This window comes from Pan paniscus, chromosome 6 (genome assembly GCF_029289425.2).
Source record: "Pan paniscus chromosome 6, NHGRI_mPanPan1-v2.0_pri, whole genome shotgun sequence".
In the NCBI taxonomy this organism is placed as follows: domain Eukaryota; kingdom Metazoa; phylum Chordata; class Mammalia; order Primates; family Hominidae; genus Pan; species Pan paniscus.
In genome coordinates this window covers 154,546,832-154,569,899 of record NC_073255.2, presented here as the reverse complement: position 1 = coordinate 154,569,899, position 23,068 = coordinate 154,546,832, and the positions used below count along the sequence as shown (strand labels likewise).

At 40.1% G+C, this 23,068-nt stretch overlaps 1 protein-coding gene across 7 annotated transcripts in view; it reads left to right on the top strand.

The window, feature by feature from the left end:
- Positions 1–23,068, top strand: part of CTTNBP2 (cortactin binding protein 2) — a 161,953-nt gene that overhangs the window by 127,171 nt on the left and 11,714 nt on the right. For 5 of the 7 annotated variants that reach the window (XR_004672605.3, XM_003808646.6, XM_008960712.5 and 2 more), the window contains 5 exons: positions 10,011–10,163; positions 10,332–10,519; positions 17,159–17,337; positions 20,181–20,386; positions 20,706–20,891. Coding sequence is in view for 6 of the 7 variants with exons in the window: in XM_003808646.6 (XP_003808694.1) it covers positions 10,011–10,163; positions 10,332–10,519; positions 17,159–17,337; positions 20,181–20,386; positions 20,706–20,891 (912 nt within the window). In the remaining variant the exon portion in view is untranslated. Of the gene's footprint in view, positions 1–10,010; positions 10,164–10,331; positions 10,520–17,158; positions 17,338–20,097; positions 20,387–20,705; positions 20,892–23,068 lie in introns of those variants that run through there. The other 2 variants (XM_034964881.3, XM_034964880.3) reach the window with 2 other exon arrangements.

The window sequence follows — 23,068 nt, the reverse complement described above, 5'->3', positions numbered from 1 at the left end:
TATGCCATTGGCTGGCATCACATGCACTAATTAACTCATTCAGTCTCCACAACAACCCTATGCAAGTAGGTATCATTATTTCTACTTTCAAAGGTGGGGAAAGGGTCACAGAGAGGTCCAGTAATTTGCCACAGCTATGGTAGTAGCAGCACCGGGATTAAATATGTTAATTAATGTAATGTTATTAATGAGTTTTCAATCTTAGGTTCCAGGGTCTAATACCCCACGTTTCATCACAGGTGGAATTAGCATAACCCTGCATTGCATACTGTAGAATAGCATAACTAGTGACTCTGACACAAAACTGAAATGGACCAGACTTTAGTCTCCTAGGGCTCAAAGCCACAGAGACCCCTGGGGAAGGGGTGAAGGAAGCAGTTGTAAGATTGGAGAAGGATAGGTTGAAATGCAAATTCAAAATCTCTTTGTTGGGGAGGGGTGCTTCTATATCTTGTGGCCAGGGCAAATGTAGACCAGGCTTAGGAAGATAGAACAGTGGTGTGATCTCAGCTCACTGCAGCCTCGATTTCTGGGGCACAAGCTAACCTTCCACCTCAGCCTCCTGAGTAGGTAGGACTACAGGCACGCCCCAGCACTTCCAGCTAATTTGTGTGTGTGTGTGTGTGTGTGTGTATTTTTTGTAGACAAAGAGTTTGCCATGTTGCTCAGGCTGGTCTTGAACTCCTGAGCTCAAACAATCTGTCTGCCTTGGGTCTCCCAAAGTGCTGGGATTACAAGCGTGAGCCACCGTGCCTAGCCAGCACTTTCTAAGTCAACAGATGAATAAAGAAAATATGGTACATATACACGATGGAGCGCTATTCGGCCATAAAAAAAAGAATGAGATCCTGTCATTTGCAACAACACGGATGGAACTAGAGATCATTATGTTGCATGAAATAAGCCAGGCACAGAAAGACAAACATCACAGGTTCTTAATTGTTTGAGGGATCTAAAAAATCAAAGCAATTGAATTCATGGAGATAGAGAGTAGAAGGATGGTTACCAGAGGCAGAGAAGGGTAGTGTGGGGTGTTGGGGAGTAGGTGGGGGTGGTTAATGGGTTCTGAAAAAATAGAAAGAATGAATGAGACCTACTGTTTGATAGTGACTATAGTCAGTAATAATTGTACCTATAGTCAGTAATAACTTAATTGTACATTGTAAAACAACTAGAAGAAGGTAATTGGATTGTTTGTAACACAAAGGATAAATGCTTGAGGGGATAAATATGCCCCATTCTTCATGATGTGATTATTTCACATCACAAGCCTGTATCAAAACACCTCATATACACACAAATACATACACCTACTAGGTAGCCACAATTTTTTTTTAATTTTTTAAAAAAGAAATGAAATTAAGAGGCAGGTTTAGGGAAGCACTGAGGATTTCACTGAGGATACCACAAACCTAGAAGCACATTTTAGGGGCAGGAAAATTCCAGTAGAATCTGAATATCACTGTACTACACAGGCCAGTCTTGGGCTAGAAATTAGTGAAAGTTAGCTACAGAAAGCTGTTTTTTTCTGATAATGTTACTAATTGTAGCTAACATTTTGTAAGCTCTTACTCTGGTGGCCCTATTCTTTTTTTTTTTTTTTTTTTTTTTTTTTTTGAGACAAGAGTCTCACTCTGTCACCAGGGCTGGAGTGTGGTGGCACGATCTCGGCTCACTGCAACCTCTGCCTTGCTGGTTCAAGCAGTTCTCCTGCCTCAGCCTCCCGAGTAGCTGGGGCTACAGGCGCTCACCACCACACCTAGCTAATTTTTGTATTTTTAGTAGAGACGGGATTTCACCATGTAGGCCCTATTCTAAACACTGCATTTATTAACTCACAACTTTCTGAGGCAGATACAGTCCCATCCCTGATTTATAAACATGAAAACACTTGAAATAAAAGGTTAAGTGTCCTACTCAACGATCCCATAGCAAGAACATAAAACGGAACTCAAACCCCAGCAGTCCAGCTCCTAAGCCTGGCCTTAATCACTACTGGCTTTAAAAACGCCCCAGTGCCAAAACATCATTTTTCCCCTGTTATCTAACAAATGTCTCCCTCATTTTTTCAACTTAAAATCTTGCTTCTTCTCAAAGTAAGAAGCTAAAGTATTTTGTGCTCACCCTATGGGGGTAGATAGCAATTATAGACTGAATTCTGCTCTAAGCTTAGAGAGCTAAGAAAACTGGAGTGCAATGAACAAGGTCACGAAGGATGCAAAGGTGACCAACTCAGCATTTCTAGATCTATGGTGGGCATCTTCTTAAAAAGAGCTGCTCTTCCTAGTTTCCCAGTTTGGAGACTGGCCCGTGTCTCTTGGCTCCCACACTGGAAACTCAGATCTCATTGGCAGGCTTGAAAACCTCAATGCCCCCAAGTAACAACAAGCCACAGGAAGAGGTGAAGCAGGCTGGGCAGGGCTGCAGGGAGAATGGGGCATGCCCCCATCTCCAGGAGGGGCAGCAGCTTTCAGAACCAGCTGTTTGTTGCTGACAGAATTGTAGGTCCAGTGTCGTCAGGTCTTGTGACTTTCAGGAAGAAGCCAGAAATCCAGGTTTTTATGTAAAAACTTTGGGAATTTGTTCTTTCAATATTGCTAACTATTCTAATTTTTAAAAGCAATATGAGAACCACATGGAACCCCAGGTGCTCTCATTTGTGGGCCCCTCACCCTCGTCCCACAGTCCATCGTCACATCCTGCCAGTCAGTCTCAATCTGCTTTTTAAAATCCATTTCCATCAGCACCATCTTACTTTATGCCTCCCTTTCCTGGAACTCCTCACTTTTACATAGACGGTTTCTCTGTCTCTTGTTTCTTCTCCCTGAGCATTCTTCACAGGCCAGCAGACCTCTGATTAAAATCCCTGTGATTTCTGCCCCTCCCCATCCCGCATCTCTCCATTGCCCAGTGAACTAGGTCGATGCTGTTCAAGGCCTTCTATTCTAGGGCATTCATCCACCCAATCTGCTGATCTGACCCTTTTAACATAGATACCCATGCTCCAGCACAATAGGATGTTTCTTCCCTATGTATCCTTTGCTTTTCCACTCTGCATGTCTTTGCTCATGCTGCAGTTTCCACTAGAATTAAGGAGTAAACATGTAAATGCCTCTCATCCCACAGACACCATGGCTACCACATGGCCGGTGTGATGCAGAGTAGTCTGTTATAGACTAGTGATTAAAATAGACATAGCCTCTGCCCTTCTGGAAACTATAGAAAAAGCCTCTGTCGAAATACTTTAAGGACACCTCAAATGAAGCTTCTGTGATTCACTCCTTCTGGTAAACAGCAGTGGATTTTATTTATACTTCTGGGCTCTACCCAACTGTATGTCAAGGCAACGAGGGTATTATTTGGGGTTTTGCCTTGTCCCACACGCATGTTATATGATGAGCTCCTTGAAGGCTAGCACTTTAACTTATTCTTCTCTTAGCTTGTATATAAATTGTCAATAATTATTTTTTGAATAAATTGGTGAATTTTCTGATGCAAGAAATAGCATAGGCAAAGAAAAAGAGAATTATTAGTTTAATTCAGGTGGCAGCAAGTAGAACTTGCTTAGAGTCGAGGTAGAAAGAAGTAAGATTAGAAAGACAGGTATTGATAAGGGACAGAGAGACAGGCATTGATAAGGGATAGAGAGACAGGCATTGATAAGGGAGTCATTGATGACTAGGCACAAAGAATAATTTGGATTTTAAAAAATGAAGTGTTTGAACAATAGACTAAGGACAAAATACTCCACTCTAGGTTAAAGAAGGAAGAGTAGGAAATGGTATGTCGTCTCCAAATACAGAATAAAAATCCTTCTATACCCTTCATATCACATGACTGTGGTTTGGTAAGGAGGCTGCGAATGCATACTATAATTGGGTCAAATATTCCTCAGTGTAAGGTATGGAATTGGGTTAGTAAGACAGATACTTTTTAAAATTGCAAATGATTGTAAGCAGTAAAGCAGAAAAGAAAATTCATACAGAAGGATTTTTATTCTGTATGTAGCTTAGTAACTGATAAGTATCAATATCTTTCTTCACTTTTTAATAAGAAAACTATGATACAAATACAAGGTTCATCTGCTAAGACCTTGACTGCAGTTGCCCAAGTTAGCAAGCCATAATCACTTCCTGTCTGCCTCACTCCCCATATCTAGGCAGTCCCTAAGCTCTGTGGAATCTGCTTCCTCTATCTCCTCCTCCTGCTCTCCATTCCCCCTATCACCTAATTTCTTGTTCAAGGCATTGTAGAGACCTCATCATTAACCTTTCATATTTCCTCTGGTCTCACTCCCTCCATGGGCCCTCCACAAGGCATCTGGGGGCTCACTGGAGGATAAAAAAACATTCAGACAGTTCCCTGCTGTTATACTCCCAAGGCTCCAGAATGAAAGCTAAAGCTCTCAGAATCTACATCAGGAACATTGTGGACTGGCCTCTCATCCTTGTCCTGCTGCAGTTCACCCTCATCTCCTAAAACCCACTCTGCCTCCACTGCCGTCTTCTCAGTAGGACCCATGCTGTGGTCTGGAGGCTGATGAAGACATAGAGGAGAATTAGAATCAACAAGGACACCAGAGACTTCAGAGCAGTGCAGGAGAACTCCTGTGAGCCACAGGGAAGGATCCATCGACAGGTGTGGTGTCAGTTCTTTCACTGTGCAGAAAGCATGCAGCAGGGAATGATCCTTCAGTCAAGAGGCGATGGATGAGGCCACAGGGTAGAGAAGTCAGAGATCTGGATGGAGGAAAGGGGTTTTCTAGGCTATTCCACTCAAACGTTTAGAATAATGAGCATATAGGGATTATCTACCAGCTACTCTCTTTTTTTACCAAGAAATTAAAGTGGTCAAATGGTAAGTACCACAACTGAAGAGTACACTGATTCCTGAGGTATTCTACATGTACTCCTGATGGTTAACCTTATTTTCTCTAAAGAGAGAGCCTTAAACTATGTGGATTGAACGGGGTGAGAATGCTGAACTTCTGTCTTCCACTGAGCACAGCACACATTGCCTTATGTGTTCCTCTCTATGACACCGTAGAAGAAAGCCAGGGAACAGGCACAGAAAAGAGTTAAAGAGGGTGTGAGCAAAAAGACAGAAATGAAGAGTAGCAAAAGTATTTTAAATAATTAGGTTTAAGAATCTAAAACTTAAATGGAGATTAAAATGGTGCCAATGAAGAAAAGAATAGAGAACAAAAGACCATTTCAAAGAAAATGACACAGCACTTATTCTAGCATAAATTACTTTGTGTTTATTTTAAAATAACATTTCCTTCTCATATTCCCTTTCTTGAGAGAGGGTAATGTCATATGACTCTGTTATTTGGTAAGGAGGCTGTGAATGCATATTAGAATTAGGTCAAATTTCTCCTCAGTATAAAGTATGGACTTGGGTTAGCAAGATGATACTTTTTAAAATTACAGTGACTGTAAACAGTAAAACAGAAAAAAATTTAAACACTAGATGGGTATTTTAAAGTAATACTTTGAATTTTTCAAGGGAACTTTCCTTTGTAAAAGTAATGAGGATAGGGTTGCTGTTACAATAGGAGACTATGACAATTGGAGTCTCCAGAAATGAGTTTACCTCCTTGGGCCCTGCATTCCTGGGACACTTTAAAGGCTTGCCCTGTGCTTCCCACTTGGCCTCTCAGAACATCGTTCCTCCAGAGCCGGGGTTTAAGGGCACATGGAAAAGAGGGGTTGTTTTCTGTCCTCAAAGGGGAGATTATAGACTTGGAGTCAGTCACCTATGACACAAAGCAGTTTGGGTTTAGCTAGAAATGCGATATGCTAATTATTTTTAAACTGATAAGTTTGGCTGCAGAATTCACTCTCTGGGACTTTTAATATAAGGATGTGCAAAACTGGGATGTAGCCCTGAGCCTCACAAAGACAGTGTCCAGTTAAAATTACCAACGTGCAGGAGAGGAGCAGGGCTGAGAGAGCCTATAAAGTTGGAAGAGAAAGGTCAAAAAGAGCAGACTGGTTTCAGAAATAGCGTTTTGAAGTGGCACAGAGCAAAGGGAATTCAAATGGCTGACTTTTTGGCCGAAGGTAGAAAGGAACCTGCAGCTGTAACGTGGGGTGTGTGGCCTTCTTTCACCTCTCCATAAGCCCTGATCAGAGACTGGTTGATCCTTGAAACTGTAATGAGTTCCTGCTTCTGTGGCTGGTTAATATTTTAGACCTGAAACTACGCAGAATAACCTGAACTAGACACATACTATTTCTCAACTAAAATAAAATTCACCTTTGCCCCACCTTGACTAAGGATGTGGAACTTAAGTGGTCAGATGGAAAAGTAGGTACTAATGAAAAACTGAGGCAATGAGGCAAGCGAATGAAGACAAAGCTTTCCCCCAAAGAAACCTGTGCTGTTTGACCCTTGATTGCTACTTCATGGGAGACCAAGATAAAGATGAAGTGGAAAGATAACCCAATGGTTATGTATAGCAGCCCTTCCCCCTTTTTGTCTAGGGCACAAACTGTCCATTGAATGTGAGATGTATTAGGTCACTAGCAATATAGTCTTTGCTTGAGGACCCAGGAGAATGAGCATATTGCCTCTTTCCAAGAGACCCCAGCATGCCTGAAAACTCATTTATTTTATCTCCAGCCTGGATCCTTCCTCAATGCCCTCACCCTCATGCCCCACCACCTGCTGGGCATCAGAGAAGCAATGCTTCACTCATCAAACACATCAAGCCTGAAACATAACCCATCACCACCACCTCCTCCCCAAGTACATGCTTGGTCACATCTGCTCTCTGCCTCCATTAACTGCTCAGCCTCTTCTCTGGTGGAAACCTAGAGTTGTCTCCAGTATTTCCTCTCTGCCCCTCTTTCAATAAGTCAGCCACTGAGATTTACTGATTCGGTCTCAAAATGCCTTTTCATTCTGTGCGTTGGTCCTGGGTGAGGCTCCCATCATCTCTTTCCTTAACCATAGCAGTAAGAGTCTAGGAGGTGTGTTCTCCTATTTCTTTCCTCCTCAGCCAATTCTCTGCACCATGAATATCTCAGAGCAGGAGTCAAATCCTGTTTATCCCCCTATTTAAAGACTTCCACTGATTCCCAGAACCAGTAGCTCCCTCCCAACAAGACATTCTGGGTCTTCTACTTTTCATTTTTGGCTTGGTCCTGAGGCTTCATATCAGCAAATCTCGCCCCTGATTGCACATTCCAATCACTAGGGAGCTTTTATGAAATGCCAGTGCCCCAGGCCTAGCACAGTGCAATTAAATCAGAAGCGCTGAGAATCACTGGGGATGGGTCCAGCTATTCCTGCAGCTCAGGATGAAGATGCAGCCTGCCTTCCGCAGCTGTGACTGCTGGGCCCCCTGCCACTCCTGTGGCACCACCCCAAGTTCCCAGCCCTGGCCCGACTTGCTATATGGATCAGCCTTTAGCTCACCATGATGATGCTTTTGTAACTATTCTGACCTTGATCTGATGCCGTATTCCCTTCTAGAATTGAATCCTGCCCAGCTCCATTCTTCGGCCAGTGCCATTTCTTAAACTTAGTTTAAAATGCTGGCCAGGTGCAGTGGCTCACACCTGTAATCCCAGCACTTTGGGAGGGTGAGGTGGGTGGATCACGAAGTCAGGACTTTGAGACCAGCCTGACCAACATGGTTACTCCCATCTCTATTAAAAATACAAAAAAATATTTTGTATTTGGCATGGTGGTGTGCACCTGTAATCCCAGCTACTCGGGAGGCTGAGGCGGGAAAATCACTTGAACCCGGGAGGTGGCGGTTGCAGTGAGCCGAGATCACGCCACTGCACTCCAGCCTGGGCAACAGAGCAAGACTCCAGCTCAAAAAAATAAATAAAATGCTACACACCCCCAGTTAGAATGAGTCACTTCTGGCATGCCATAGCACTCAGCATCCAGTACCTGTAGCAAAGAGGCATTGGATAAACATTTGTTGAAATGCAAGGAAATATTCCTTCCTTCAGATGCATTCTGGCTGGCTGCAGCAGCTTCAGAGCCACTTAAACTGGCGATGCACTTAACACAAATCAGGGAAAAGCTGGAGACCTTCAGTCCTCAGTTACAGAAAACCAGATACATAAACCATCAATCCTGTGTGTTTTTTTAATCACTGAATTAAAAATGTTTGTTAGTTTTCAATTGTTGTTTTCACCAACTACGGATTTCTCATACTTCCACAATACATCTATTTCTGAAATAACATTTGAACCCAAAGAAACATAGAATTTTAGCATTCTTTACCAAACAGCTGTGTTGAAAGGGATATGACACACACTAGATGCTAGTGTTAGCAGCCCTCCACAAGTACAACTAGATTGAGAGGTGGCTGTGATTGTTTCTAGCCTTCTAGATTTTAAATTTTCATAGCATCCAGAAGAGCCATTTCTGTCTGAGAAGAGATTCATTTACAGTGTTCAAGGAGTTCTTTTGAAAATGAAAATGCATTGTGTCTATAGTAACAAGAAGGAATTGAGAATATACTATCATGAATATTTGTAAAAAGTAGACTATTTGGTAATGTTACTCTCAAGTATCCTAAACTGGTTTCTTTTCAAGGTTAATTTGACTAAAACTGTGGCATCTTAGAATCTTCAAGAAACTAAAGTGATTTTATTTTGTAATTGATTAGTATATGGGAAGTGCCATATAGAATACATTTTAACTAAACTATTAATAGTTTCTGCTTAGTAGATGCCAGGTACTGTTTTAAGTATGTTTTGTGCCCTTATTCATTTCCTATATATAATATTAATTTTTCATTTACTTTTCCAGCTTTCATTTTGGGTTGACACAAAGTCAGTCCTTCCCATCCTGAGTGAAACGAATGGGAAAATATGAGTCGGAAGTGCTGGATTTTACTCCTCCCTTACCATTGTTTCTGAGACCACAAATTACTTCAGCCTCTCTGAGATCTGGAAAATGGAAAGAGCGATTTACTTATCTCTCTGAGGTCCTGTCTACATTGTTTTTTTTTTTCTAGACAGAGTCTTGCTCTGTTGCCCAGGCAGCAATGCAGTGGCACAGTCACAGCTCACTGTAGCCTCAACCTCCTGGGCTCAGGTGATCCTCTCACCTCAGCCTCCCAAGTAGCTGGGAATACAGGTGCCTGCCACCCTATCTGTCTAATTTTTTGTATTTTTTGTACAGGCAGGGTTTCACCATGTTGCCCAGGCTGACCTCGAACTCCTGGGCTCAAGTGATCTGCCCACCCTGGCCTCCCAAAGTGCTGGGATTACCAGCATGAGCCACTGCGCCTGGCCCTGTCTACATAATCTTATGAACATTTTACATATGCATAATTTAAAGGTCATTTAAGGGCTTTTAACCTTTTGTATTATGAAATAGATATACTAAAATATATACTACTTATGTTTACAGATTAATTAATAATTTAAAATAAAATAACCATGTAACCACTGACTAGGCCAAGAAATAAAATATTCTCAGCTCTCAGAATGTGACTGTGTGGTCCGTCCCCCTTATCGCAAACCCTTCCCTTTGGAAGTAACCACTACTCTTTCATGATAATCATTTCTTTATAGTTTTACTCCCTGTGTATGAATCCCTAAATTATAGATTTAGTGTTGCCTGTTTTGAACTTTACATGATGAAATCACATTGTATATAATCTTTTATGATTTGCTTCTTAATATATTGTTTGTGAGTCTTCCATGTTGTAAAAGTTGTCATTTGTTTGCTTTCTATTTGTTGTATGAACATACTCTTATTTATTCATCTATTCTATTGTTGATGGACATTGGGTTGATTCCATTTGAGACTTGTTATAGAACAAGGAATGTTGGATCATTTTGAGTGTGTTCAAACATATCAAATAATACCGAACAGTTTTCCAGAGTTGTTCACTCCCCAAGCAATTTAAGAACATTCCCATTGTACCACATCTCTGCTAATGCTTTATGACTTCAGACTTTTTTAGTTTTGCCAATTTGTATAAATTTTTGTCAAAAGCTTGAATCACTGTATTTCCTTTTTTATTATAGCTTGTCTGATCCCAGTGAAACAATCTCCCAGTAAGAAGAAAATCATCATCATTTTAGAAAATTTAGAAAAATCTTCACTGTCGGAGTTATTGAGGGACTTTTTGGCACCTCTTGAAAATCGCAGCACTGAAAGCCCCTGCACTTTCCAAAAAGGTAACGCTAATAAAGGGACCATGCTGAGAAGCAAGCTTCTGTAATATTCTAATCTTTCTGTTTCCCAGAGTACCAGTTATACTTCATGTTCTTTACGTTATTTTAATTTGAATCTGTCCCATAACATAACTCACTGAGGATGGGCCATTGCTTTTTGGTTTGTTTCAGGAAATGGACTGTCCGAATGTTATTACTTTCATGAGAACTGCTTTCTGATGGGAACCATCGCCAAGGCCTGTCTCCAGGGCTCCGACTTGCTGGTGCAGCAGCATTTCCGCTGGGTGCAGCTGCGGTGGGATGGCGAGCCCATGCAAGGACTGCTGCAGAGGTTCTTACGAAGGAAAGTTGTGAATAAGGTAACAAACAGCAAGTGCAGCCTATTGCCAGGAGAGCAGGGGTTTTCGTTGTCAGGAGATCTCAGCTTGAGTTCCACCACTCCCTAACTATGCAGCCTTGGGCAGGTACAGCTTTTTGACCTTCAAGGGCCAAAAGACATAATGAATGTGAAACCCATAACAATTTCTGCACTACATTAACTACAAGAAAAAGCAAATTAGTTTTACTGTGGCTGTCAGCTGTTCTCAAGGAATCTCACCAAGTTCTAAATGCTGTAGAAGGCTTGGTTAGAAAATTAATCACTCTTCTTAAGGAAAACTTACATCTTTCTTGGAGCCATCAAAATATACACCCTTGTGAGCACATTTTACAATAGGCCTGTTATACTACGCTATGGTAAATATTAAGCCACATGAAAAAGTAGAATTCTATACCTTTTGACACATTTTCAAGAGTAATAATAACTTTTAGTGACTTTCACAGAATAACAAAATAAGTATTCTATATTCTCCCAAATGACAAAAATAATTGAAAGCTGACCAAATCGAATACATCATTATTTAATATTTTTAAATTGGGCCAGTAGCTGAGTGTCAGGGTAGATTAGAAATAACAGAGTTTGATTTAGTAAGATTTTCTCATTTAATCCTGCACAATGGGCCACATTTGGAGGACAGTATTGTCATTACATTATTGCAGGATTTTAAGCTGCGAATAACACCCCAACTGCTAGCTGCTTCACAGAAAGAGGATTTTCCCCCTCACATAACCAGATATCTTGTGGTAGGTGTCCAACATCTCAGGTCCCAGGTCCAGGGGAGTCTATTGACCCTCCCGTCAAGACTGCAGTGTGCCCACAAGGCTGCAGACACTGTGCCCTTGTGAAAACATGTTCAAGGGCAGAAAGCGGGCTGCAGCAAAGGATAGAGAGCTTCGGCTTCCTCAGTCTCCTCCTTATCAGGGAGGAAAGCACTTTTCCCGAAACATAAGATTTCTCTTTAATGTTTCATTAACTAAAACTGGTTTCATCCCAGACCATGGCCAAACCTGCTTTTCCAAGATTGAAGCTCTCCACCAAGTGCTTGAACAAATTTCTGTGTCTATTGTGTTAGAGTATGTGTACGCATTTGTGCTGGGGCAGGGGAGATAGTGGTGGGGAGAAGTGTGGGGTGAGAATGGCTTTTGGGAATTCATTGAACAGTGTCTGCCACTGGTAATTAGAATTAATATCTGAAATTCCTAATTTAATGAGGGAAATCTACTCCATGTTACATTTAAATCACTTACTTGGTCATAAATATTATGCTTTTGGCCAAAGCCTAGCCACTGTATGATCTCAACAAGAAGGACGAATGGTGAGGTAAAGACAGTCATAGGTCTGTAGCTTTTCAAATTACCAATACTTGCATTAACTATCACTGTCAATATTTAAATCTCATTGCCAAAGATAATTCATGTAAATAATCAGAAAAGATACCAGTTTTATTATGTAGGATTGGCACTATTTCAGGTAAAGTATACCCGTCTCCCCCTAGCTCTCTGATAAAAATTGTTTTAGCTTATTTTGAAAGGAAAGTTCCAAGCTTCACGCTCACTCTCTTTTCCATTGCATTTGAGAGTGGGATGTGCTGCAAATAATAGAAACTGGAAAAAAGGAAATGCCTTTCCTATACCAATAAGCACTGCAAGTAGGTTAATAAAACAGCCCCTGGGGTGTGTGTACAAGGGAATGGATGAGTCCTGCAAAACATCAGAAATCTTGTAATGTCACAGAACCTAATCTTTGTGGGCACTTAAAGCACACTGGCAATTGATCACAATTTCTTCTTCTAGTTCCTTGGAGAGATACAAGAAAATCGACCTTTCAGGACAATACTAGGCTTTCTACTAGTATTTAATAAAAAACAATTATACCCTTTTTAGTAGGAAATACTAAACTACCATTAATTATATAATACATAATCTCAGAATTGTAGCTTAAAAAATATGAAAGAGTTATATAATGATCATTCCTCTTTTGAAGAGAAGGAAAATTGTAACAGATCCCAAAGCCTCAGATAGTACAGTGATATCAATTTAATAGAGCTGCTGGTATCACAGAATCATTTTTTTGTTTTTCCTTGGCCAAATTATTTCCTTCATGTAGGACATACCAGTGTTCACAGTTGTCCTGTGTCTTAATATCATGATTACTTGGTACAGCAAAGATTTATGTGAATCTTCTTTCTTGTAAAATACAAAGTTAGTTTCTGTGCCTGACTTTTTTTTTTTTTTTTTTTTTTTTGAGACGGAGTCTTGCTCTGTCGCCCAGGCTGGAGTGCAGTGGCATGATCTCGGCTCACTGCAAGCTCCGCCTCCCAGGTTCACACCATTCTCCTGCCTCAGCCTCCTGAGTAGCTGGAACTACAGGCGCCCACCACCACACCCAGCTAATTTTTTGTATTTTCAGTAGAGACGGGGTTTCACCATGTTAGCCAGGATGGTCTCGATCTCCTGACCTCATGATCCACCCGCCTCGGCCTCCCAAAGTGCTGGGATTACAGGCGTGAGCCACCATGCCCGGCCCTGTGCCTGACTTCTAATCAAGGGATATTTCTCCTAAAAGTAAATAAATATTTATTTTTGTGTGAACCCTCCATAAAAGATTTGATTTTTATAAATAAAATATAATTCTAAAAAGAATTACTCCCTTTAGGTCATGTGTGTTATATGGTGTTATTTAAAATGTGCACATTTTAAATTTTGGAAAAATGTATGCTGAAAGAGCTCTGTACATTTTGGTGACGTTAGCATTTTATCTGAGACCTTACTTTTAGGAAAATAAAATTGTTTTTCATTACCATTAATACCAGGTGAACATACTACAAATCCAGATACAGCATCTCATCACTTACCCAGAATATGAAATATTTAATGTTATTCTTATTAAGTTAAAAAAACTTTTTTGAACACTTACGTTCTGTAAGACCTGGTGAGGGACTATATACACAGATATGTAAGTAATGTTTTCTTCCAGAATTCATGTTTAAAAATTGATCCAGCTTTCTCCTTTGTCTGCATGCCCCTCTATTTTGTGTTAAGTTCATGTAATCAGCTACAGATCTATATAATGCAGTCCATCTGACACTGCACACGTAACAAACTCAACATGTCCTGTCCCCAAACCTAACTCCGGGCTTCCCCCGCCAACTTCCTTTTTTGTTATCAGTCATCCAGACTTAGAACTTCTCAGCCTGTTCTTCCCGTCAGTCAGTCATAGCATTTTCCAAATCCTCACTTTGTGGCACACCAAGATCCAGTACTAAGATTGAAAGGACATATAGCCATGGCAACTGGTCATCAAAACACAGTGTGATAAGTGCATCGGAACAGTGTTAGCTGGTTATTCTGTAAACATTTGCCCCTGGACTGGGGACTGTGGGACAAGACCGGGGTCCTCTCACCCTCAGAGAGCTAGTGTTCTCATGGAAAGACAGGCCTTCAAAAAGAAACTGTCTGTGTAGGATTTGGGACCTTGGAGGACAGTTTTTATTCAGGAGGCATTATTCAAGTGCTATTTTAAAAAAACGTGTTCAGTGTGTTAGAGCTGTACATCCAAATGCCCGGCTTTCCCTCAGGCTTTTAAGTTAATTGTATAAGCTTTATCTTTCTGTGTATAAATCTAGCAAAATTTAACAATCACCTTTGAAGGGACTCATAGCTTAATTACATTTCTTTAAATAGTTTGGTCTTTAAAACTTCAATATATTTTATTTCTCTTTTTAAGAACTTCTGCTGTCTGACAAATCTTCCCAAGTACTTAATTAACTCTTATAAAACCAGAAAATTAAATTTATAAATTGTGGCTCAAATGTTCTCTTAATAGCCTTGTACCATGTACATAAACTTAATAAAATTCTCTTACCCCTTGTTAAGACCACAACCCTAAACTCAGTTACCATTTTAAACTGGACATGAAGCTATTCTAATATATGAAATTCCTGTAAACATTTCAAGTATTTAAAAATACCCAATATATGATTCTCTCATCCTAACCGAAAAAATGTTTGATTATATTTAATTGTGAATATTAATGAAGATAAAAATATACCCCCTGTCCCCATCCCCCCAAATTTTTTCCATCTCAGGAAACCTGGGTTCTCTTTCCATGAAAATTTAGGGTTATTTTCTTGGCTGGCCAAGTCTGTATATCAGCCAAGCTTGTTGAGGACTTGTGATCTGGCCTTAGGCTTTCCTCAATAACAAGAAAAAAACCAGTAGAGTCCCACTAATAGTCACTGTGTACAAGCGTCTGAGTCCGTGCCTTCCAAGTGGGGTAGATTCAGTTTATACATTACCTAGTTCTCAGCTTGTATTTGAATCTGTAAGCTTTACCCATGCTATGTCACCACTGGACTGGATTCAACTATTTAAGCCTTGTGTCTTCTTGAGTGGCAGGGCCACAAATCTGATAAATGACATCAGATTAAACTCTGTGTTCCCAGTTCTGATTCTGTCCAACTTCATGGGTACAACACTCAAATCATGCTAATTAAACAGGTGGCTAATATGTGCTGTGAAAGAAACAGGTAAGGTACCACTATGGAAACTCGGGCGGAAGTTGGGAAGAGTACTTATTTTAGGAATTTGGGGTGGAGGCCTCTCTATCTGTGGTCACATTGAAGGATTTGCAGGTCATGCTAATTTGTTATGTCAAGGAAGAAGAGTTTGCTGAGAATAGGGAAGCAGGGGGTCTGGGCAGAAGGAGCAGCACTTGCAACACATCTCAGGCCTAGGGAGGAGGTGGTTGGCATGTGGAAAACTCAGGGACAACTACGTGGCCTCGAAGTCATTCGTTCAGGGGACATACTGGGTGGGGGATCAGATCCAGCACCTTGAATTAGTAACAGTTACATAGACTGTTTACTTGTAGAAGCCTGTCATTTATTCATCCCTGTTGTTATTTGCAAACATCAGCATCCATTTTGACCGCTCCTCCACAGTTCCTTCCCTCTTCCATATTTGGGACACTCTTCCCACCTCCCCTCACCAATCCCATGACCTGGACATCCTGTGAGAGACCCAGCTAAAGTCCCCACCTCATCTATTTGTCTTTCTTGACCACGCTGTATTTAGTCAGTTCTTCTTTTGAATTACCATAGCAGCTTGTGTCTGTCTGTACTTCAAGACTGCCAGTCTGGAAGGGATCTGAAAGATAAAGGGCCTGGCTCAATTTCCTCATTTTTCCAGCTGGTAAAATTCAAAAGAAAAAAAAAAGGAAGGCAATTGCAGTACCTGGTGGGTGGCTTTCTCCACTCCATCAAACCGCACCAGAACTGACCACTTGCTCTTCATTAGCTTTTCACACCTTTTCTTTTGTTTCCTCTGTATTTCATGAGTACACTAACTTACATGGATTTTTTTCTTCTTAGCGGCAATAACAAATAGGCATAGAATACATAGTAGGCATACACACCTCTATGCAAAATTATCCATTAACACTGAAGGAATGTATCTCTGGGGAAGGAAATAAAAACATGTGGTTACTAGAAAGTCTATTTATTGGATAGACCTTTTAATGAAACACCAGTTTTTAATGTACTGTCCGATAACCACTTTTCCCATAATACAGCCAACTTGCAAAAGGAGAAATTTCATATAAACAACATCTGCACTTTGGAGAGAAGTGGACACCCTTCCTGTTTGTTCAGGTCCTTAGGAAAGACAGATTACATTCTGCCTTTGGGTACTGTGAAATGTGATTCCGTTATGATGTCTAACAATCTGAGCTTTAGAAGCAGTTTATTAGACAGTCATTAAGAGAATAATTCAGTCCTCCCAGAAAAAGTAACGTTTCCCTGGGGACCGAGTTACAATGAGAGCTCTGCCCTCCTTCTCCCTTCCTCTACATGTGGTCTTGATGAGGCAGCTGGGGAGATCCCTCTCCCTCTGTCAGCTGCCCACAAAGCTAAGCCTGTTCTTTCAGCCCTGGCTGATGGTAGAAAGTGAGGCTTAAACAGAGAGCTTCAGAAATGTTAAGCCTGAGGAAGAAGAGGAAGTTCTTTAGCTTAATAGTGATTACTGAATTCCTTTTAAATGTGATAAATGACTCCTTTATTATTTCAGCGAGATGCTGTATCCTATTTTTCTATTAAAGATAAGCCCTATGTAGTTAATGTATACTTGCAGATTGCTGAGAGTAGATCTTAAATAAAAATAAGTATGTGAAGGGATGGATATGTTAGTCAGCTTAATTTAATAATTTCACAATGTATACATCAAAACATCATGATATATACCACAAATATATATAATTTTTGTCAATTATACCTTAATAAAAAATATAAATAGACTCTAGCCCTGGCTTTGCCACTATTACCTGTGGGACCTTGGGCGAGTTATTTTTTCTTCCTGCCTCAGGCTCCTGATATGTAAAATGGGGTAAAAATGCCTAACTCAGGCTCATGGTGAGAATTAAAGGAGAAAAATGCTTATCACACTAACACGTTTGCACAACTATAGTATGTGTTATTATCCCTCCTTCAGCCATCCCAAGTAAAGTTAAATAAGATTCAGCTACTTTTCAATTTTGATTTAAAGTTTTGTATTTTTAATTTTGGGCTTCTAAAAACAAAATGTTCTAAACCAAGCCCCTGGGTTCCACCTCCCTGTCTCTCTAGTTCAAAGGTCAGGCGCCCTCCCCCTGCGATCCTGTGTGCAAGATTGTCGACTGGGCTCTGTCCGTCTGGCGTCAGCTTAACTCCTGCCTGGCCCGCTTGGGCACACCTGAAGCACTTCTTGGACCAAAATATTTCCTGTCTTGTCCTGTAGTTCCTGGGCATGCCCAAGTGACAGTGAAGTAAGTGCCATTTTTCCTTGTCTTTCTGCTTATAATAGAGACATGGCCAATTCAGATGTTTGAGGGTGAGAATGCTGACCAGGCTGCCTTGCACCACCTCCTGTCACTGACACGGAGTGCCAGTGCTCTCTGCTCTTTCAGAGGATGGCCACAGCTTGCCTACTGTGTGCTTCCTAGGGCAGCTGCATTTTTGCTGAGAGCTAGGTTTTTCCTCTATTAGAAAATTCTCATCCAAGTTATGTTTGGCTTGCTATGCAGAGTCTTCTGAGTGAGGTACCACATAAGAAGTTTCATCAAGTATTGTATGCACACCCTCCAAAAAACCTGCATTCTGTTAATGAATTGAAAAGCTTTCCCTTTATTGAGACATATGTTCAGTACTTTCTATGTTTTCCTTTGAAGCATCTTATGAGAACAGACATATATACAATAAGGTTAATGAAAAAGAAAATCAGGAGAAAATTGAAATGAGAAAAAATTTGTTACCATCCAGTTTAGTAATGGTTCTGTGACCAGCAAGCAGATTTGATTCTATAGTTTCTGGTGCCATGGGCAGAAGTCTATTTTGGAAAGCAGGGTATAGAAATAATATCTTCTTAGCTGGATGTAGTGGTTCATGCCTATAATCCCATCACTGGGAAGTTGAGAGGGGAGGATCACTTGAGGCCAGGAGTTAAAGGTCAGCCCAGGCAACGTAGTGAGACCCCATCTCTATTTAAAAAAAAAAAAAATTAGCCAGGCATAGTGGCATGTACCTGTAGTCCCAGCTATTGAGTTGGGAGGCTGAGGCAGGAGGATCAATTGAGCCCAGGAGGTCAAGACTGCAGTGAGCTTTGATTAAGCCACCGAACTCCAGCCTGAGTATTAGAGCAAGACCCTGTCTCTAAAAAGTATATGTATATTTTCTCTATTGTAAGACAAACCACCATTTTTATAACAGCTAATTGGTGGGAAAGAAGTACTATATTAAATATATATTTAGAATTTTGCTACAAAATAAATACACTTATTGATATAATTACCACTTTCTTCATTATTACGTCAGTTAAATTAAAGTCTTTTTTACATCCAGAGTCTCAAGATTCTTAGGAATCATTTTTGACCTCTCCTATATGGAATATAGTCTTTGTCAAGAATTATGGAGGTCCCAAGATTTTTACCCTATTTGCAAGCTACCAAGTTAGCCTGCCATGGTTCAGGATGCTGAGTTAGGGACACAGCACTTCATCACCCACAACACAGCAGGCAGGCAGCCTGAGCTTCACTTTTACATAGATTCCCTTTATCCCTGAAGCCCCACAGGGTGATACATAGTAGCCCATGTGGTTGCTGGATTTGCCTCAACAGCTGTGGAACTCCCCCCTTCCCATCCCTCCAAGGTTTCTAAAGAGGGATGCTGCAACTCTGTCGACCCTTGGCCCTGGAAGATGTTGTTTTTATTATCCTGATCAGGAAACAATTCTGCCCTCTGCTCCTGAAGGAGACATTTATCTCTGTCTTCCAAGACTGAAAAGATAGTTCAGAACAAAACCTGACACCAGATGTGCAGAAATGCCGCAGAGAATTGTCTACCAATGGCTAAGTTAAGGAGTTGATTTTTTTTTCCGACCACAGCTTATCATATTTATACTTCAGCACTTTTAGGAATAACTGCATAATTTCGATTCATGCTGTAGAATACCAGAATTTTGTCTGTGTTCCCATTCGTACTTTTATTTTTCCCCCGATTGTGTAGCACTAGACATTAAGAGAGAAACTTAAAATAGATGGATCACAGTTTTTGACAATTCTTGGAAGTTTTATGCAATGTCTAAGCTTTGAAAACATTCCTAACCTGGGAGATGTGGTTTTGTTTCTATAGCTTTTAATCATATAAGTGTTTTTTAATACTGCAACAAAGCATAATCTTTTTTTGATGGAATTTTAATTGGCATTGAGTGCTGCAAATTTGGGCTGCAGTCCCACTGTTTATGGCTATCAATACAAACAGTCCACCTGAGGCGATAGCTGATTGACCCCCATCCTCCCTATAGAACTGAGCCCACCCACACGCACCAGTGAGCCCTTGCCTTGGGACAGGCAGATTTAATTTGCCAGTGATTATACATCCCAGGCTGGGTGCGGTGGCTCATGCCTGCAATCCCAGCACTTTGGGAGGACAAGGCAGGCAGATCACTTGAGGTCAGGAGTTCGAGACCAGCCTGGCCAACATGATGAAAACCCCATCTCTACTAAAAGTACAAAAATTAGCCAGGCCTGTTGCCATACGCCTGTAATCCCAGCTACTTGGAAGGCAGAGGCACGAGAATCACTTGAACCCAAGAGGCAGAGGTTGCAGTGAGCCAAGATTGCGCCTTGGCACTCCAGCCTGGGTGACAGAGCAAGACTGTCTCAAAAAAAGAAAAAAAAAGTATGCCAATTTCAGAAATATTAAAATACAATGTATGTGCACCTTATTAAGGAGATGTAACAAAGAAGTTGAAGCTGTTTAGACATGGACTTTTAGGAAATCTTTTTTCCAGATTTCTTCAGTCTTTAAATTTACCTTCCTTTCAATGTGTTTATTCATGCATTCATTCACTCAGCACTCAAGCATTGATTCTACATTGAGAGAGACATGTAAACAATCAGTTTCATTTGAAATACATTGTATTTTTGAGGCAGATTCAAACACTTTTGTATTGGGTAATTTCACTTCTTTGAAAACTACCTGGGAAAGGTAGCATATCTATAGAAACACTTAACGTTTTTTCCCCATAGTCTTCAAACTGTCCTTTCACGGAATTGTGTATAATTATTGAGAAGCCTGCTCCTAAGGGATGAATCGGTCCCTCTCCTGCTAGGTGGATGTCTAAGCTGTGGAATGGCGTCATCGCACCCAGAGTTCAAGAAGCAATATTGTCAAGAGCCTCTGTGAAAAGACAACCTGGCTTTGGGCAGACAACTGCTAAAAGACACCCTAGCCAAGGACAGCAGGCTGTGGTCAAAGCTGCTCTCAGCATCTTGCTAAATAAAGCTGTACTGCATGGCTGTCCCCTCCCCAGAGCAGGTATGTGGGTTTCTGCAGAGAGGAGAGGAAATTCACACCCTTGTGAAATACCTTTTAAAAGCTGTTTTTAGAGAGCTTTCTCTCTTTGTAATTAGAAAAATATACATTTTATAGCAGTGTTCCAGAACTGTGATTTTAATTACTGGTTAATGTTTGAATTCTAGACCTCCAAGTAAAGTTGGTGCTGGTTCACAAAACCCCAGCTTGGATATTAAATAAATGCATTATTTTGAACAGTCCGTATCTTTGAGAAACGGAAATGTATTTTGCTTTAATCAGTGAAACTGCATTATCCCTGCTGTGATTTGTGTTGTTTCAGAGCTAGACCAGCATACAGCTGATTTCAAAGGAGGAAGTTTCCCTTTATCCATAGTTTCCAGTTATAACACTTGTAACAAGAAGAAAGGAGAGAGTGGTGCCTGGAGAAAGGTGAACACCAGTCCTCGCAGGAAGTCTGGCCGCTTCTCTTTACCCACCTGGAATAAGCCAGACCTAAGCACTGAAGGTAAAGGGCGGGGGTAGGCATGTTGCCTACCAGGAGGTGGACATAACGTGATCCAGTGTCTGAAAGCAAATATGCTTTCATTTTTATCACTATGCATTTGGTAAAACAAAGTTTAAGTATTTTAATGCACATTTTCATGGAATAAACTATATAGTAGGTACATTTCCAAAAATATACAGGAGATCTCTACCTGAAAAATACCACTTTCAAACCAGAATTCCAAAATTAATCTTTAACTTGTTAATGGTCATTTATTATTTTGTTTCTCTTGGTGTTCACAATTTGTATAATCATTGCATTATTGCATAATAAAATCATTGGCATATTTCTCCATTATGTCACTAAGTTAATCTTACATTAAAAAAATATGTGTAGAGACATATTTGATACCCATTTAAGGCCTTTCCAGGTGAATCAGGTGTACACATTTCTTTCTTATGTATGACGTGTACCATGTGCTAGGTTTTAGTCTAGGCACTGGAAATAGAGTGGTAAAAAATATATATATTCCGGCCAGGCATGGTGGCTCATACCTGTAATCCCAGAACTGAGAGAGACCAAGACGAGTGGATAGCTTGAGGTCAGGAAGGCGAAACCCTGTCTCTACTAAAAATACAAAAATTAGCTGGGCATGGTGGCGCATGCTTGTAATCCCAGCTACTCAGGAGGCTGAGGCATGAGAATTGCTTGAACCTGCGACACAGAGGTTGCAGTGAGCCGAGATCACACCACTGCACTCCAGGCTGAGTGACAGAGCAAGACTGTGTCTCAAAAAAAAAAAAAAAAAAAAAAAAAAAAGATCCTGCCGTCATCGAGTTTATATTCTAATAAATTGGACAGATTTCATATGATGGGACATCAAGTGAAAAATATGTAAGCTTTCATTCTAACAAAGAAGATGTAACACGTGTGTATCTTCTGGTGTTAGACCTATTTCTTTTGGCATTGATAATAAGATAATCAGCTATTATATAAATTATAAATGTCTTTCCCAAAACAAATCCAAATTGGAATAAAAATGAAAAGAAATTTCCACCTCATGTGCACTGTGGACTTCAGATTATGTCATTCATTTACCTCCTCTCTCAAAGTATTTGTTTTGTGAAATTTTATGCCAACTTTATAGCAGTGGGGTTTCTAAATGAGGTGCTTAAAATCTTATATTTAAAAAACATAAAGTTGCTTTTAGTTATATTTTCATTTTTAAGCTTGTATTTTGTTAATTTTAATAAAAATTTAATTTTTTAAATCCTATCAATATATGCTAGGGTTCCCCAATTACCCTAAGTGCATGATAGCAAATTGTGACCCCTTTTTAAGTGACTGAATGAAAATTTACTGAATAAAATGAATTTTCTTATACTTTTAAAAAGATCAGTATTTTATATTGATAATAAGATACTGTTTTGATCTTAAGAGCTTGTTATTACTTCCCAGAGTTGTCAGAGTGTTTGATTTAGGGAGTAAGAATCACTAGACTCCAGCCCACCAATTTAGTATAGACCCCCAGATGACTTTCTGTAGCAAGGATTATACCTTTCATTTGCTCTTAGTCCTTTCAGTATGCAAGAAAGCTCCAAGACAATGATAATGATCTCCATTTACAGAGAATAAAACTGAGGTTCAGAAACCCTTGGGCACCTGCTCCAAATCACCACTCCTGGAAATATGCGGTTCTGTAATTGTTTCTTGCAAGCCCAGTGCTATTTTCTGTAGTCCATGACACCCTGATCTTGTTAGACATGCAATGATCTATGGGTACTCAGATAACTGGACACCCACTGAGGCTCTTCACTGTGTCATTTCTAAGTTTATTAGAATCTCTATAAAGTTTAAGACCAACTTTTTGAGCTAACTTAATTGTTGGTATATGCTTTAGAGTAGACAAACAGAATCAACAAAATGAATATGAATTTAAAGCAGTATCATGGAAGAGTCTGGATCAGAAAACTATATTATGCTTAAATGTAAAAAAAGATGAATAGACTTGAAATTATTTGTATTTTTAATAATTTTAGTTTTAGAACTATTTGATATCAAATGTTATATTCTTTGAAGCATGAACTTCTTTGACAGAATAAAACTACAAGAGTTTACATTGACTTCAACAAGGAAATTTCTAAAAGTTAACTTTACAAAGTATATAATTCATGAGTCAGTAGTTGGGTTAGAAACCA